General features: G+C 35.4%; 1 protein-coding gene across 1 annotated transcript in view; it reads right to left on the minus strand.

Moving 5' to 3' along the window:
* Nucleotides 1-15,058, minus strand: part of PAK3 (p21 (RAC1) activated kinase 3) — a 258,885-nt gene that overhangs the window by 60,205 nt on the left and 183,622 nt on the right. Inside the window, exons 8-11 of the mRNA XM_087829418.1 lie at nucleotides 11,138-11,238; nucleotides 6,714-6,758; nucleotides 5,405-5,558; nucleotides 2,068-2,105 (exon numbers count right to left, since the gene is read on the minus strand). Of these exons, the coding sequence (XP_087685544.1) occupies nucleotides 2,068-2,105; nucleotides 5,405-5,558; nucleotides 6,714-6,758; nucleotides 11,138-11,238 (338 nt within the window). The remainder of the gene's footprint in view (nucleotides 1-2,067; nucleotides 2,106-5,404; nucleotides 5,559-6,713; nucleotides 6,759-11,137; nucleotides 11,239-15,058) is intronic.

The following is a 15,058-nucleotide window of genomic DNA, read 5'->3' on the forward strand; positions in this document are numbered from 1 at the left end:
TGCAACTCCTGAAAGGTGACATCCCCATCTTTCTGGCCAGCCACATATCATTTTAAGCCTGCAGTCATCTTTGACCTCAACTTTTTCCCCAACATCCAATCATTACCCTAACCATCTCGGGAATTTGAATTTAGTCTCCATTCCTACTGCCATTATCTCACTTAGGGCCTCATTACCTCTGGCTTGGAGGCTTTCAATACTCCCCCAACTGATCTCCTTTCATTCAGTCTCATCTGTCCTTAATTTATTCTGGACATTTGCTGTCATACTAGTCTTCTCAAAGCATAAGCTTTAATCATCTAATACTCTTGTTCTAAAAAACTTCAAGAGCTTTCCACTATACACTGAAAAAAAGCCAGATTCCTTAAAATACCATTTAAGGGCCTCTATGATTTGGCTCCAAGTTAACTTTCAAGGCTATGATTCCCTTTCTTGCAACTCAGCCTTCACTCAATCCTACATCAGTTTCTCTCCTTACTCTCCTCACTATCATGTCCTTTTTCATACTCTGCCTTTTGCTTAGAATGCCCTTCTCCATCTTCACAGAGCCAAATCCCATGTGATTTGCAAGATCTATCTCAAATGCCACCTTCATTATAAATCATTTTCTAACTCAACCTTCAATAAATATGTCCCAAGACCTATTTTTCACCAGGCACTGAGCTTAAGCCCTTGGGACAAAGGCCTGCTTCCTTTAGCTTCTTCAACTAAAAGTGATCTCTTTTCTCTGAATTCTCATAGCAAATGAACATAATATATGGTATATAACATGATCCATATTGTATTAAGCTTGTTTATGTTCATACTTTTCCCCTTACTAGACTGAGCTTCAAATTTCCCAGTGATTTTAAGGAAACACTTGATAAATATATGTTTAATAAGTAAATATCCTGTGGCTTTATCTTCAAACAGTGAAATCATCATATTTTTCTGATTTGATCGAATATTTTGGTCATTATATATATTTAGTTTTAATTATACAAGCAAAACCAATAGAAGTAAGCTCAAAAAAGCCAATCTCTTAAGAGATATAAGCTGTTTACAAAATAAAAATAAATACACAGACCATCCTAGCAGATTGATATTTAAAACAGCTGACCTACCTAAAAAATAAAATTATTTATTTGTCAGGATACCTACTCAGTATTACACAATAATGATATTAATTAAATCAAGGGACATAAGGTATGTGTTGGTCATGGAAGGTTGACATTTTTGTCTTTCCCACTTTGTTATTACTTCCCTTCACATGCTGTTTTCAGTGTGGCCCAATAAGCTGTCATGGCAAAGAAAAAGGAGAAGGGGAAATGACAAGTGAGAATACCAGGGCTATAGTCTGTTGTCTTTTGGGAAATCTGAGCAAGGTGCAAATACCATCACCACACACAAGCCTTTTGTATGGGGACAGCTTTTCCTCTTGTTGCCATTTAAAAAATAATAGTAATAGTAGCTTACAATTAATAAAAACATAGCATGTGCTAGGTACTGTACTAAGTATATTATATACATTGCCACATTCAATATTCACACAAGTTTTAGGAGGTAGGTACTGTTATTCTCAGTTAAAGCTGAAGAAAGAGAGATGTTCAGAGGAGCTAAGCCATTTCCCCAAATTTGCTCAGCTTGTAAGGGAATGAATAAGACTAAACACCTACATCCAAGGCCTTAATTCTTGTTTTTTAATTTTATTTTTAATTGTGGTAAAACATACATAACATAAAATTTAGCATCTTAACTATTTTAAGTGTACAGTTCAGTAGTGTCAAATGTATTCACATTGTTGTACAACCATCGCTACCAACAATCTCCAGAAGGCTTTTCATCTTGCAACACTAGAACTCTATAACACCCCATTTCTGTTTCTCCTAGCAATCACTTTCTGTCTCTATGATTTTGACTATTCTAGGTAACTCATATAAATAGAATCATACAGTATGTATCTAAATTATACTTTTAAAAACAATTTTTAAAAGATTCTATATCTAAAAATCTAGATCTGCACAATTACAATCTGTTGGACTACCAAAAACACTGATTACACAAAACTGTTTTAAATTTTTCACTTACCGAAGGATGGGCTGCTATGTATCCATGTGCACTTTTATCTGAAAAGTGAAGATAAAATTGTCACCTTTGTTTCATAAAGACTGCCTTACTTAAAAGTGATACTTTAAAAAAAACTGCATGTGTGTGACCAGAAGAAAAGTCTCCAGTTCATTATTAGATATTATGACAAATGATATTTTTTCTTAATATAATTCACACTCTTACATCCTCAACATATTATCACCATATTATTTTATAGACCTTCAATGAAGGCCTCCAGTGACTCTCATGTATATGGAAAAATGTTAAGATTACCCATTCCTGGATTGGAATGATTCTATACAGTAGTCCCTCCAATGTGGGGGATACATTCAGGCCTGAAACCTGAGATAATACCTAACTCTGCTCTCAGGTGGCACACACACACACACACACACACACACACAGAGTAGGTCCTGAAATAGCATTGTTTCATTCAACATTGCTTTCTTATAACCATTGATGAGATGCTGTAGAAACTTAACTCTTGTTTATATCAATTAGCCTATGGTAAAATTGGTTTCATTATATGTTGTTTGGCCACAGTTCAAAGAATGTATGGAGGACATTAAGTGAGAATTTATGGGATCTAAGTTTTCTGTTCATGTCTTCTATCCACAAATTCAATGCCTTTTCTATTTTAACTAAGCATCTATCACACAGTGTGACTGTAACTTTTGCAGTTTGAGTCATGAAAGCAAAACTAGCATGGATTTCTTCTTCACAATTATGAATAGAAGATTTGTTCTGACCATAGATCTTAGCAACTTCAGCATATGAGGTTTTTTTTTTCCCTATTAAGTTGACAACGTTCAACTTTTCACTTAAATAAAGCACTTTATGGATTCTCTTTGGTGTAACTGAATTGCCAGCATCACTACTCTTGTGCTTTGGGGAAATTATTAAGTAAAATAAGGTTTACTTGAACACAAGTGCTGCAATACCTTGACAGCTGATATAATAACCTAGATGGCTACTAAGATACTAACAGGCAGGGAGCATGTGCAGTGTGGACACACTAAACAAGGAATGATTCATATTCCAGGTGGGATGGAACAGGACCACATGAGATTTCATTTCATTACTCAAAACAGCACAAAATTTAAAATTTTTGAGTTATTTAGTCCCGGAAAATTTCAATTAATATTTTTAGACCATGGTTGACCATGGATAACTAAAACCACAAAAAGCAAAAACATGGATAAGGAGAGCTACTGTACATATATATCTAGAATTTGTCTACCACTTCCTCTTTCCGTCTCCCTTCTCTCCCTCTTTTCCCTTCCTCCCTTCTACCCGCCCTTCCTCTCCCCTACTCTCCCTCTCCCCTACTATTCCTCTCCCTGACATTATTAGCCAATTGTGACATTAGAACATCAAGAAAACATAAGGTGGTGTTTCACTCAACTCAGAATAGTGTAATAACTCAGATACTGCTGAGTTTCAACATAATTAAAAAATATATATATATCTTCATTGATTTCAGAGAAAGGAAAGGAAAGGAAAGGGAGAGAGAGAGATAGAAACATCAATGATAAGAGAGTCATTGATTGGCTGCCTCCTGCAAGCCCCAGACTGGGGATCCAACCCACAACCTGGGTATGTGCCCTGACTGGGAATTGAACCCTGATAGCTTGGATCCTGGGTTGATGCTCAACTGCTGAGCCATGCCAGGCTGGGCTCAACATAATTTTTAAGATTTCTTCTTTGTAAGTTGAAAGAATTCAACACAAAAATAAAAGGGTTAAAAAACAGTGGTAACTTAGAATAAAGACAAATTCTGATAATCTGAAAAGTATTAATGGGTACAATGAAATGATTTCTTGAATGCATTTTTAGTTCTCATCTCCTGGGGTTCTACAGTGCACTTGGAGCTTAGCTCTAGATTTCCTCACATTGAGTGTTTCTTGATGTAACCAGGATATCTTAAATATTTTATTCCATGTGATAGATTAAATATCATAAAAATTTCTTGATGCCTTTTTTTTTTTTCTTTTAGGTTTTTGCCATTGGATAACAGAAGTTAATCTTCTCATTATAAAGAGCCCTATTTTGCCTGGCTTGCGTGGCTCAGCAGTTGAGCATCAACTTATGAACCTGGAGATCTCGGTTCGATTCCCGGTCAGGGCCCATGCCCAGGTTGCAGGCTCAATCCTCAGTGGGGGGCATGCAGGAGGTAGCCAATCAATGACTCTCTCTCATCATTGATGTTTCTATCTCTCTATCTCCCTTCTTCTCTCTGAAATAAATAAAAAAATATATATTTTAAAAGAGTCCTATTTAACAGATAAATTGCATATGCCTTTAAGTTTGGTCTTTGGTATTTGAGATGGCTAAATCAGAAACCACCCCTTCCAAGTGTATTTTTGCACCATTCTTGAAGAGATCAAGCTTGCCTTATATTAAAACCAATGCCAAAAAATATGGGCTTGTCATAACTGGGGCACTAATAATAGTATTCTGTTCTTTCTTTAGATGTTAAGTAAGAAAGTTTTCTTGAGAGGAAACCCAGATAATATTTCTCCAAATGCAGAAGTATTGTTTGGTTTATGTATTTCACTTGCTCATAGTGCAAATTTGAACATCAAAGCTTAAAGCAAAGGCCAGGTCTACAAACTAGCAAATGAAGTTGAAATTTGGCAGACTTATGGACTTTTACTCTTTTAGCAATAACAAGCCATGATTTCTTTTTTAAAGTCTGATTTTGAGGTCTGATAAAAGTAGCCTAAGGCCTGATAGTAAGTAACTGAGTGTCTTCATGCCAGTGAAGAGACAAAACAACAATTATCGTTGCTGATTCAAATGGACAATTACTGCCTCACTGAACAATTTCCTTATATCAGTTCTAATATTATCCAAGCACTGCCCGGCCAGTTGAGCATCGACCTAGGATCCAGGCGATCAGGGTTCGATTCTCTATCAGGGCACATGCCCATGTTGCGGGCTAGGGAGCTGATCAATGATTCTCTCATCATTGATGTTTCTATCTCTCTCTCTCTCCCTTCCTCTCTCTGAAATCAATAAAGATATATTTTAAAATTAAATAATAAAATAAAATAAAATAAAATAAAATAAAATAAAATAAAATAAAATAAAATAAAATAAAATAAAATAAAATAAAATAAAACAATCCAGGCACTGTAAATCAATTAACATCAACTTCAACTTCCAACTCATAGTTTGATTTACTTCTGTTGAAGTCATTCAGAGAAGGAACTAAAACTGACTTCAAATGCCCTACAGGTATTCTGTGCTAATCCCCAGGCTCTGAGATTGGAATTATTTTTTTCACTTTTTAATATCTTAGATTTGCTCTTACCTCCTGATGTAAAGCTCATATATTTCTGGTTGTTGACTGTTTCTTTGGAATCATAGAATTTGAGAACATCTAAAACTGCTTGTGGGTTCTTCTTCTGTTCCAGTTTTGTTATGTTGGAGGTTTGGAGTAATCTTGCCCATTGCTCAGGAATTCCCTGTGGACAACCAAAGGCAAAGAATAGCATATCAGAACTTTCAGCAGCTACATTTTTCTGGTCCAGTAAAGTTCTTCACCAAGAAGCCCATGCTACCTGTAGGATTTCACTTGGGAAACTGAAGTTACACTCCAGATTTAAAGTTAGTAACTTAATAATGCAATCATTCTCTTCTCTAAATAAAACACATAGGTAAAACTAAGATCCAACTTAAAAAGGGTGGGTGGGAGTATGACTGTGATAGAAAAAAAAGCGCATGAAAATCACCTCTATATTAACTCTGCTCATCCATGAAATGATGTTTACAGCTTAGCTTATTTTTTCTGGTGACTCAGGGCAGACATAGCAAGACTTCTCTATATTTGTGCACAGCATAGTATAGTGCAGATCAATAGATTTTATTTGACTGGAATAACATAAGCTGTTTCTGGGCATGTAATTAGAATATCTTTTAGAATAAAAGAAATACCTCACCCTTGGTCAATTCATACTTTGTGATTATAAAATATAATTTTGGGAGTCTAGAGCTTTAATAGAAAGGGTGATTGAGAGGAGACAAAGACAGAATTGTGGAGGAGCAATAACCACTGAAATGCTAATTAGTAACATTAATGCTGCTTTGGGCATTTTCCCTGCAGCTTTATTGTCTCCTCCCTCTATCCCCTCCTTCCCACTTCATTCACTGGCAACATAAAAGAACCTGGGGACTGTGACAACCATGCCAAAGCCTTGTGAGAATTTGCAATAATTTGAAGCAATTTGAGCAGAGAGGAAGGAGTATTTGGAAATCTAACCAAGGAAAATTGAAAAATTACATAGAGAGGTTAGTTTTGCATTAAGCATTCAGTATTCTTTCCTGCTTGTTCAGCCTACAGATGCCCCCATTCCATAATTATTCAACCTCCAAGAGCATCTTGGAGCGAGAAACAGATACACTATTCCTGAAGTGCATCTAGACACAATTTAGATGATTTTGTCCTATGAAGTCTCGGCAAAACAATGTGTGACGTGGGCCTCCAGAGTTTGGGAATGACAACAAAAAAGTGAGATAAGCCAAGCAACAACTCTACTGCACACACATGAACCTGCTGCTGCAGTGCTATGACATCTCAAAGAAGCACTTTGATGCAAGCTTCTTTTGGGCCTGTGACGCACCTCTGGGAGCTTCCCTGGGCACATCTGTGAGCCATAGAGATCTGGCTGTAATGGACGTAAATAAAGAAAGAAAAGAAAGTTAAAACAGAATGTGGGACAACTTAGAAGGTGGGAGGAGATGAAACCAATGGGTCTGAATGGGAAGGGTAATCCCATCTAAAGTGGGGCGGTTATAAAAATAGGGAGGTATTAACTAAATCAGGGGCAGGACAGGCTATAGGACAACAGATTTAAGAAAACAGAGAAAACAATAATATTCCAAAGTTTGGATACATAATTCTACTTTTGGCCAGATGCTTCCTCTATAAATATGCAAGAATAAGAATTATCATTAAATGACTGAAGAAATTACTAAAAGGCAGAATCATGAATTTGGAAGGAAGAAGGATGGCATTATAATCTGCTTCGACAATAATTTGTAAGTTGTTTTTGTAACTGGTGATTGATCACAGGTAGCCAACGGCCATGAGTTGAATTTATAAATTTCAGTTCCCAATTCTAGTTAATCACTTTCAGTTTTACATCGGAAGTGTCTATGTGGCTAAAATTCAAAGGATGGTTATGTGGTGATGCTGCATTTAACATTTGTTTTCATTAATGTGATTCTTCTGTATTTTGTAGCTAAAGCCATGGCTGGCTTAGAGAAAACTAGATGGGGGATTTCCTACACAGCCAGACTCTGTGTTTGAATTTCTTAGACACTCAGAACAGGGAAAGGGAAACCATTTCATTTCAAACCATACAGGAATAATTTCCATTTTAATTCTACAGTTCTGAAGTCTTGCCTCCTATAAAATAAGATCAAATATAAGTAACAACTTTATCTAAATAAAGATATTTCCAGTGCTACAGAAACATGCATTGACCCAACTGGTTAAATTTGGGATATGGGCCTTTGATTCCTAGCATTTGGGGTTGCTCCAAGCACAGTGAAACAATATTTTTTCATGCATTCATCACACAATTTGATGCTGAAGCCTTAAGCCAAAAGTTTGAACTCAAGAGACCATGCATGATCCCAGTTCTGATTCTAAGTGCAATTAATAGCATTTGGTTAATACTATAATGGCCAAAAGAGTTATTAAATGTTACAAAACCAGGTATGCATTGCACATAACCACTAGAGCAGAGATCACTAGCATGATCATTATCATAATCATTAGAATATTTGCAGTTATTATACATTCTCATGGCACTTCTAAACTTTTGTGATAAATAGTCTTGTGATCACTAGGCCACAGGGGGAAAATGCTGTCAATTGCAGAAGATCCTCCAGATAACTCTACTTACCACATGAATACACTCTTGACATAATTTCTATTTTCTTTTTTAAGTTGAAATAAACTAGTTGATCAATAAAACCTGACACTCAAATCTGAAGGTATGCCACAAAAGCACGTAATCAGAAAGCCATCTCATTACTTCAAATTGAGGTACAAATTCCAAAAGTTAGATAGCTAATGGAGACCTAGAAGTGAGAGCATCAGAAGCAGGAGCAGGTATAAATGCCTTGCCATGTATACAATAACTAGTAGATGTACATCAAGCTGGGGATTTCCCATTGCAACCCAAGAGAATGGCAGCATGATACAACAGGCCAAGCATCTATCTTATCATAAGAAATGATAATTTATATCACTCATACCATTTTGCCCTCTGATTGACTTGAAGCGACCGTCACAGGTTTAGAGGTGTGGAAAGGGGAGTTCTGAAGTATTTGGGACAAAAATGTCAATATAAAGGGTAAGGACTTGTAATAGTTTAATACCCCAAATCTCACTTCCCATCTTAATTTTAATCTCAGGGTCCAAGTGTATGAACAGGTGTACAAGGTCATAAGGGCCAATTAGCCATAGGGTAATCATCAAGCAACAAACCAAATCAGTATCCAAATATTCAAAATAACAAACCCTTGTAAGGCAGCCGGACACTATAGTTGAACTAATTGCTCAAAATTCAATGTAAACAACTGCAATAATCAAATTAGCTATGCATGCAATGAATTAGTGTTACTGTGGAATTAGGACCCAATTTTAATTCTTACCAGTAAAATGATTTAAAAAAAATTATTGATTGATTTTAGAGAGAGACGAAGGGGGATAGAGAGAGAAACATGGATTTGTTGTTCCATTTATTTATGCATTCATTGGTTGATTCTTGTATGTGCCCTGACCAAGGAATGAACCCACAACCTTAGTGTATAGGGTCAATGCTCTAAACAACTGAGCTACCTGGCCAGGGCCCAGTAAAATGATTTTTAAAAGCTTATTATCATTTTGTACTTTTAAAGTTTGTAAATGTAAATAATAAGTTAAGATAGTTTTTAAAAAGGCAGAATTTGGCATCTTTAAAAATAATATGTGGATAAGTAGTTGTAACAGATCATCAAGATGAGAATAAAGTGCATCGGATTTCCAAATTTAGCCTGTGTCTTATCAATATATTCAAATGGATATCTAACACGTGACTGCATCCAAACAACTGCTTTATTTCAAATTGGGATTTGGGGAAGAAGGGACTGGTTTTTGTCTGGTTTGGTTCAGTTGCATCAAACTGTTTTTTACAATTGAAAAAGATTGCCCATCACATGTCCCACTCCATCCCTTTCTGGCTGGTAATTTGGGTTCTAAATGATAGAAAAGTGAAAATGGCCGACTGCAGTCAGCAAGATGATAAAGATTCACTTTCCTTTATTTCCACTGAGAACCCATAAAGAAACAAGAAAGAGCTAAAGATAGATTGTATAAGATGTCAAGCAAGATGGAAAAAGTAGGAAAAAAATTGGAAAGGAAACAGTATGTCACATGAGAATAGTGGAGGAGAAAACTTTTACATCAGGAAGTGAAAAGAAGAAGAAAGAAAAAATATATAAAAAACAATAAAATTTAGAAATTTAAGCAGAGGGAAAGCACATAGAACATGAAAAGATCAAAAACTGGAAAAATAAAGTTCATCAAATAAAAAAGGGAAGATATATCAGACAAAACTTGTAAAGCTTAAGTGTTTTACTGTTACAAATGTAAAAAAAAGTCAATCTAAGATTTTTTTTTAAAAAATCTTAACTTGTTCAGATTATAAAAAAATATTATTTGGTGGTGATGATGGTGGTCATAGTGGTGACAATGAGGTTATATTTCCTAAGCATAGCTAAGAGAATATTCTCACATATAGTAAAGAACAGAAGCTGGGCTAAACAAAAGGTCATTTGAATAATGTCTCTGACTCCAGTGGTGAAATTGGTTAAAGCCTACCAGTATCTCAAATTTCTCAATGTCAGTACTTCTTAATGTTCTCTTCTTCTTGCTACTGAGAACATAGAAATAATTAGCTTACATCACTTTATAAGCCCAAGATGTTTACCCAATTTCTATTTCATTCTCATATTGCTTACTTCCAGAATTGAAAATATAATATAATTTGACTATCAATCAGAGACATGGTTTGCTCCCCCAAATCAAATTAATTTGCCACCTCTTTATTTCTTTCACATAATCATATGACAGTCTGCTCACTAACCATCATGCTGTATTACAGGAAATTCCATTATTTAATATCAAAATTTATCTCTGGTTTAAGGATCTATGAATCACTTATAATGGTCCTATCAAAGATGTTTTTGTTTGAATGCACTCAAAATTACACATTATCTCAGAATGCACATTGTGACTGAGTTTCTTGCTAGTACAGGAAAGATAGTTGATCTTCCTGAGGACATATTTCTAGCCACATCTTTTCCTTCTTCCATCTTAAAAAAAAAAGTCAGATCTTAAATATAAAGTGTCATAGATCTGAGATCTTGTGCTATTTGTGCACTACAGATATCCAAATAAAAGCTGGATCTATAAATATATGGGCTTTTCTAGAGAATTCTTATCCATATTTATCCACTAAAGCATACATTATATATATATATCTATTCATCAATGTTTCTTCCTAAAACATGGGGTTTGTCTTTTGAATGTCTATAAAATATACCTGTTAAGCCTAAAAAATAAGCTATGTTCTTGGAATCAAAGGGAAAAACAGGTCAATTTTACAGAGTTTTTGGTTAGTGTGTGTGGTTAGCTAATCTGGGTAATCCGGATTTCAATGTAAAGCCTGAATTATTCAGACAGATTGTCTTCACTGTCAAAGTTTAATCGATGATTCTCTGATTCACTTCAAATGATAAAGAATAAATTCAATCAAGCAGGGTCTAACTACTAGTACTACATCTTCTATGCAATGGTAAACTAGCATTTTCAATCAAGTGGAAACTGTATAGCCATCAGGCACTTTTCTTAGGATTGACAAAATTATTTTGCCAATATTCTTGCTGTCAAAACTTCAAGTCTGGCATTTTGGCACATGGAAATTTTTTCTTGAAACCTATTATAATAAAGGATTTTTTTTCATGGTTTACAAAACAAAATAAGCTTACTCACAGTGAATTCCCCGGTGACTGCATCAAACCCCACATGAATTGTATGTTCAAAGTCTGAAGGAAGAGAGATCTCTGGACGTTCTTTCTCTTTCTTCTTATTGGCTAAAGGCAAAATGTTAACATGTATTTATTTGGGATATAGTTTTGGCATCCAAAAGTTGTACAATTAGATTAATCAAAAACAGTTACAAATTTGAAAGACAGTTAATTCCAACACAATTCTAACAATACTTAACTGCAGAAATTTGGTCCAACTAACAGACCAAAAAATGTTTGCCTAAATAATTTATAAATTTCAAAAATCCAATCCAAACAAAATCTGCAGTCAAACTGATTTATGCCCTCTAGCAGTCCAATGATGTAACCACCAGGTATCTATGTTGTTGTGTTTAACTGGCTTTGTTAAATCAAATACTGCTTACTAAAGAAGAAATTCATTACACTCAAGTCAAGCTAAGGCTTACTGTTAGAAGAAAAAGGATAGAAAAGAAAATTGTTTATCTTATCTATAAAGGTGTTATGAATTGCTTCCATGTTCACCATAGCTAATTATCAAGTAACTGGAACATCTTTCATTTACATGTTTACAATATGAAGCATGTCTTAATAGACTCTTGGTCTTTTTTCAACAAGAATAATACAGTAAATCAATAACATTACAAATCTTTATCATTAAAAATGTTTTAATGATTTCCTACCCAGAATTTTGCTAGTAAAAAAATACAAATTACTGCTTTTTACTGAATTAATTTTATTTAGTTCTTAGAAACCTCAAAGCAGTTCCTTGGTTTAGTCATATTAGTTTATAGCTATTTTCCATGTCCTTATTACATTCTGTCATATTAGTCATTCAAAACCAGGTAACAATTTTTTCCATAATGACACAATTATGAACAAGTGCATCAAAAGTTAAGTCAAAAGTCTTTAAAAATATAATCATTGAAGAAATGAAGTTGGGAACTGTAATGAAATTAGTCGATCCCAAATTGATCCCAGAGGAAGTTATTGTGAAAAGGTAAAATGGCATCTAGTAGCTTCCATAATACACATATCAACAAATTTGAGCATGCATCTCTGGTAAGGCTGCATTTCACCCTCAAAAAATAATATTCACACTCCTAATACTGGGCAAGTCAGTATGAATCTGTATCACCAAATAAAACCAATCAACTTCAGAATTGCCAGGGTGGCCAATTTAGAACATTCTGGTTCAAATAGATGTTTCCTCAGGCTGAATTTCAGACAACATTTAATTAACCAGACATGAATTACTAGTTTTATGGGTTACCCAGTATAATTTTAAATTCAAAACCTTTTATTTTCAAATTTCATTCTTATGGCTTCTTCTCTTTTTCTACCTTCTCTGACTGCTCCATTTCATCAGCCAGGGGACAGCGATATGGGGCAGAACTAGGGAAATTCAAGTACTAAGAGGATTAGGATACAGGATTAGGAAGTAGGGGGACCAACTGTCACTCAAAGCCTTTGCTTGGTCATGGAACACATTTAGTACCCATTTTGAAAAGTATATAAGTGCTACCTAACTTAACTTCAGTATAGATCTCAATTTTACAGTGAGCCTACTTTATTTTTTAATGTTTTTTATTGATTTTAGAGAGAGAGGGAGAGAGAAAAACATCAATGTGAGAGAAACTTTGATTGGCTGCCTCCTACACATCTCCTACTGGGAATCGAGCTTAAGACCCAGGCGTATACCCTGACTGGGAATCCAACCGGTGACCTTTTGGTACATGGGACTACACTCAACCAACTGAGCCACAGTGGCCAAGACAGTGAGTTTACTTTATTTATGAATATTATCTTAACTGAACAGTGAAGTTAAAGAGTTTTCTTTTGATCCTTTTATCTCCCTGCATGTTTATGAACTGTAGTTACCATTTACAGTTATTCAACTACCATTTTTATTTGTTCAGGAAAGCAAAACAGAACAACCACCTTTCTGTTTTTGCCACTTCCTTGAAGGTGTCCTAGCTACTCATGTAATCATTTCCTTATTTTTCCTGATATCCCATTCATGTTGGGCATGGCTAACCATCTCTCTTTCTACTTCCTTGACAATGTGGTCTGAACTCCTCCTCTTCCCTCAGTTATCATTCTTTATTTGTTTGCATTGCTCCTCCTGACTTTCGTATCACACTCTTTGGCCTTTCACAATCCTTTCTTCACACTCGTTCATCTTGGATGGCATCCACTCCCAGATGTTAAGTAATGTTGCATAATTCCCTAATCTGTGATTAGCAGGGGATATATCCAGCTTTTGTGGGACCACTTTATATAATTTGAAAAGAATGCTCCCTTTAAGTAAAAACAATACAAAATTCCTAGGGCTCCTCCTAGGGCCTTGGATGAGTCCCAGGCAATGAGAAACTCTGCAGAAGCTTTATTTACTTCATAGTAAATCTACTCCCGGTGGTTGGTGATCTTTTGGGGATCAAAGACCACTCTGAAAAATTGAAGCTATAGAACTTCTGCCCATAAAAATGGACTATACATGCACTACACTAAACTTGCTCCTTCTCCAGTGTCCATGTTCTCAGTGAAAAGATACCACTAACCACCCAGATCAGAGAAGGATTAAGGCCTTAGACACCTCCTCCTTTGGGAGGCTCTAAGTAATGAAAAGATTATGATCACCCCCTTCTCCGACATGTAATTCAAATAAAAACAACACTAAAGCATAAAAATATAAGGAAGTCTAAAAAGTTCTGACATTCCTAAAATGATTAAGTCTTTTAAAAAACAATATTCCCAAATCAATGTTTCCACATATTGGGTACCCCTGATTTGTGGCACTTAGCACATGCTTATTCTGGATATTGGGTAACCCAGCACTGGTCCAACTATCCAAGCCATAAATTTGGGAGCTTCTTTGACTCCTACTTTAATTCTACCTTAGTTTGTCACCACATTCTCTCTGTTCTATATTCCAAACTCATCTTAAATCCACCTTCTTCCTTTTATCCCCACAAACAATAATCTCAGTCCAAGGTACCAGTATTTCCCACCTGATTTAGTTGTCTTCAATTTTGCTCCCTGCAATTTATTATGTTGGGCCAGAGTAATCTTTTGAAATATAATAATCTCACTGCATTCTTGTCTTTGTTAAAGACCTTTAAATGACTACCCATTACACATGCTTTTTAGCATGCTATCCAAGGGCCTGCATGATCTGCCCCCATCTTTCTCTATTGTCTATTCTTCCTATGGTCCCCAGTGTCCCATACCCATTTCATGCTCCCTCAACTGCTGGCATTCTCTTTTTTAAAATTTATTTTTCAATTACAGTTGGCATACAATATTGTATTACTTTCAGGTGTATAACAGTGATTAGACATTTATACACTTTAAGAAGTGAGGTAAGTCTAGAACCCACTTGGCACCATACATAGTTATTACAATATTATTGACTGTATTCCCTATGCTGTAATTTACACCCCCATGACTATTTTTATAACTGGAAATTTGTACTTCTTAATCCCTTTTGCCATTTTCGTCCATCCCCTGCTGGCTTTTCTTTTACTGCCAGGCTTTTACACATTCTAGGCCAAGGCCTGGAAAGTCTTACTTTTAACCGTTTCCCTTCTGCTTTGTGTAGATAACTTCCATTAGTCTTTACTCTTAAAGACACACTCTTGGGCTTCCTCTCCTTTAGCAAGTCTTTTCCTGTCTTCACTCTGCAGATAAAGTTAAATGCCCTTCTCTTGATGGTCCCATGGACTACCCAGTGTATACTTTGAGCTTGACAATTATCAAAACTGGATTGTTTTTTCTTCTTTACATACCTATTTCTCTAGCCAAAAGTTGAGGTATTTGACAGCAGCAACTATATCTTTGCAGTTTCACATTCCTAGCTCCTCCTTTACATCTGCACACTTAATAACTATAATTTCTGAAACATTCA

Source organism: Miniopterus natalensis, chromosome X (assembly GCF_054644295.1).
Source record: "Miniopterus natalensis isolate mMinNat1 chromosome X, mMinNat1.hap1, whole genome shotgun sequence".
In the NCBI taxonomy this organism is placed as follows: Eukaryota; Metazoa; Chordata; class Mammalia; order Chiroptera; family Miniopteridae; genus Miniopterus; species Miniopterus natalensis.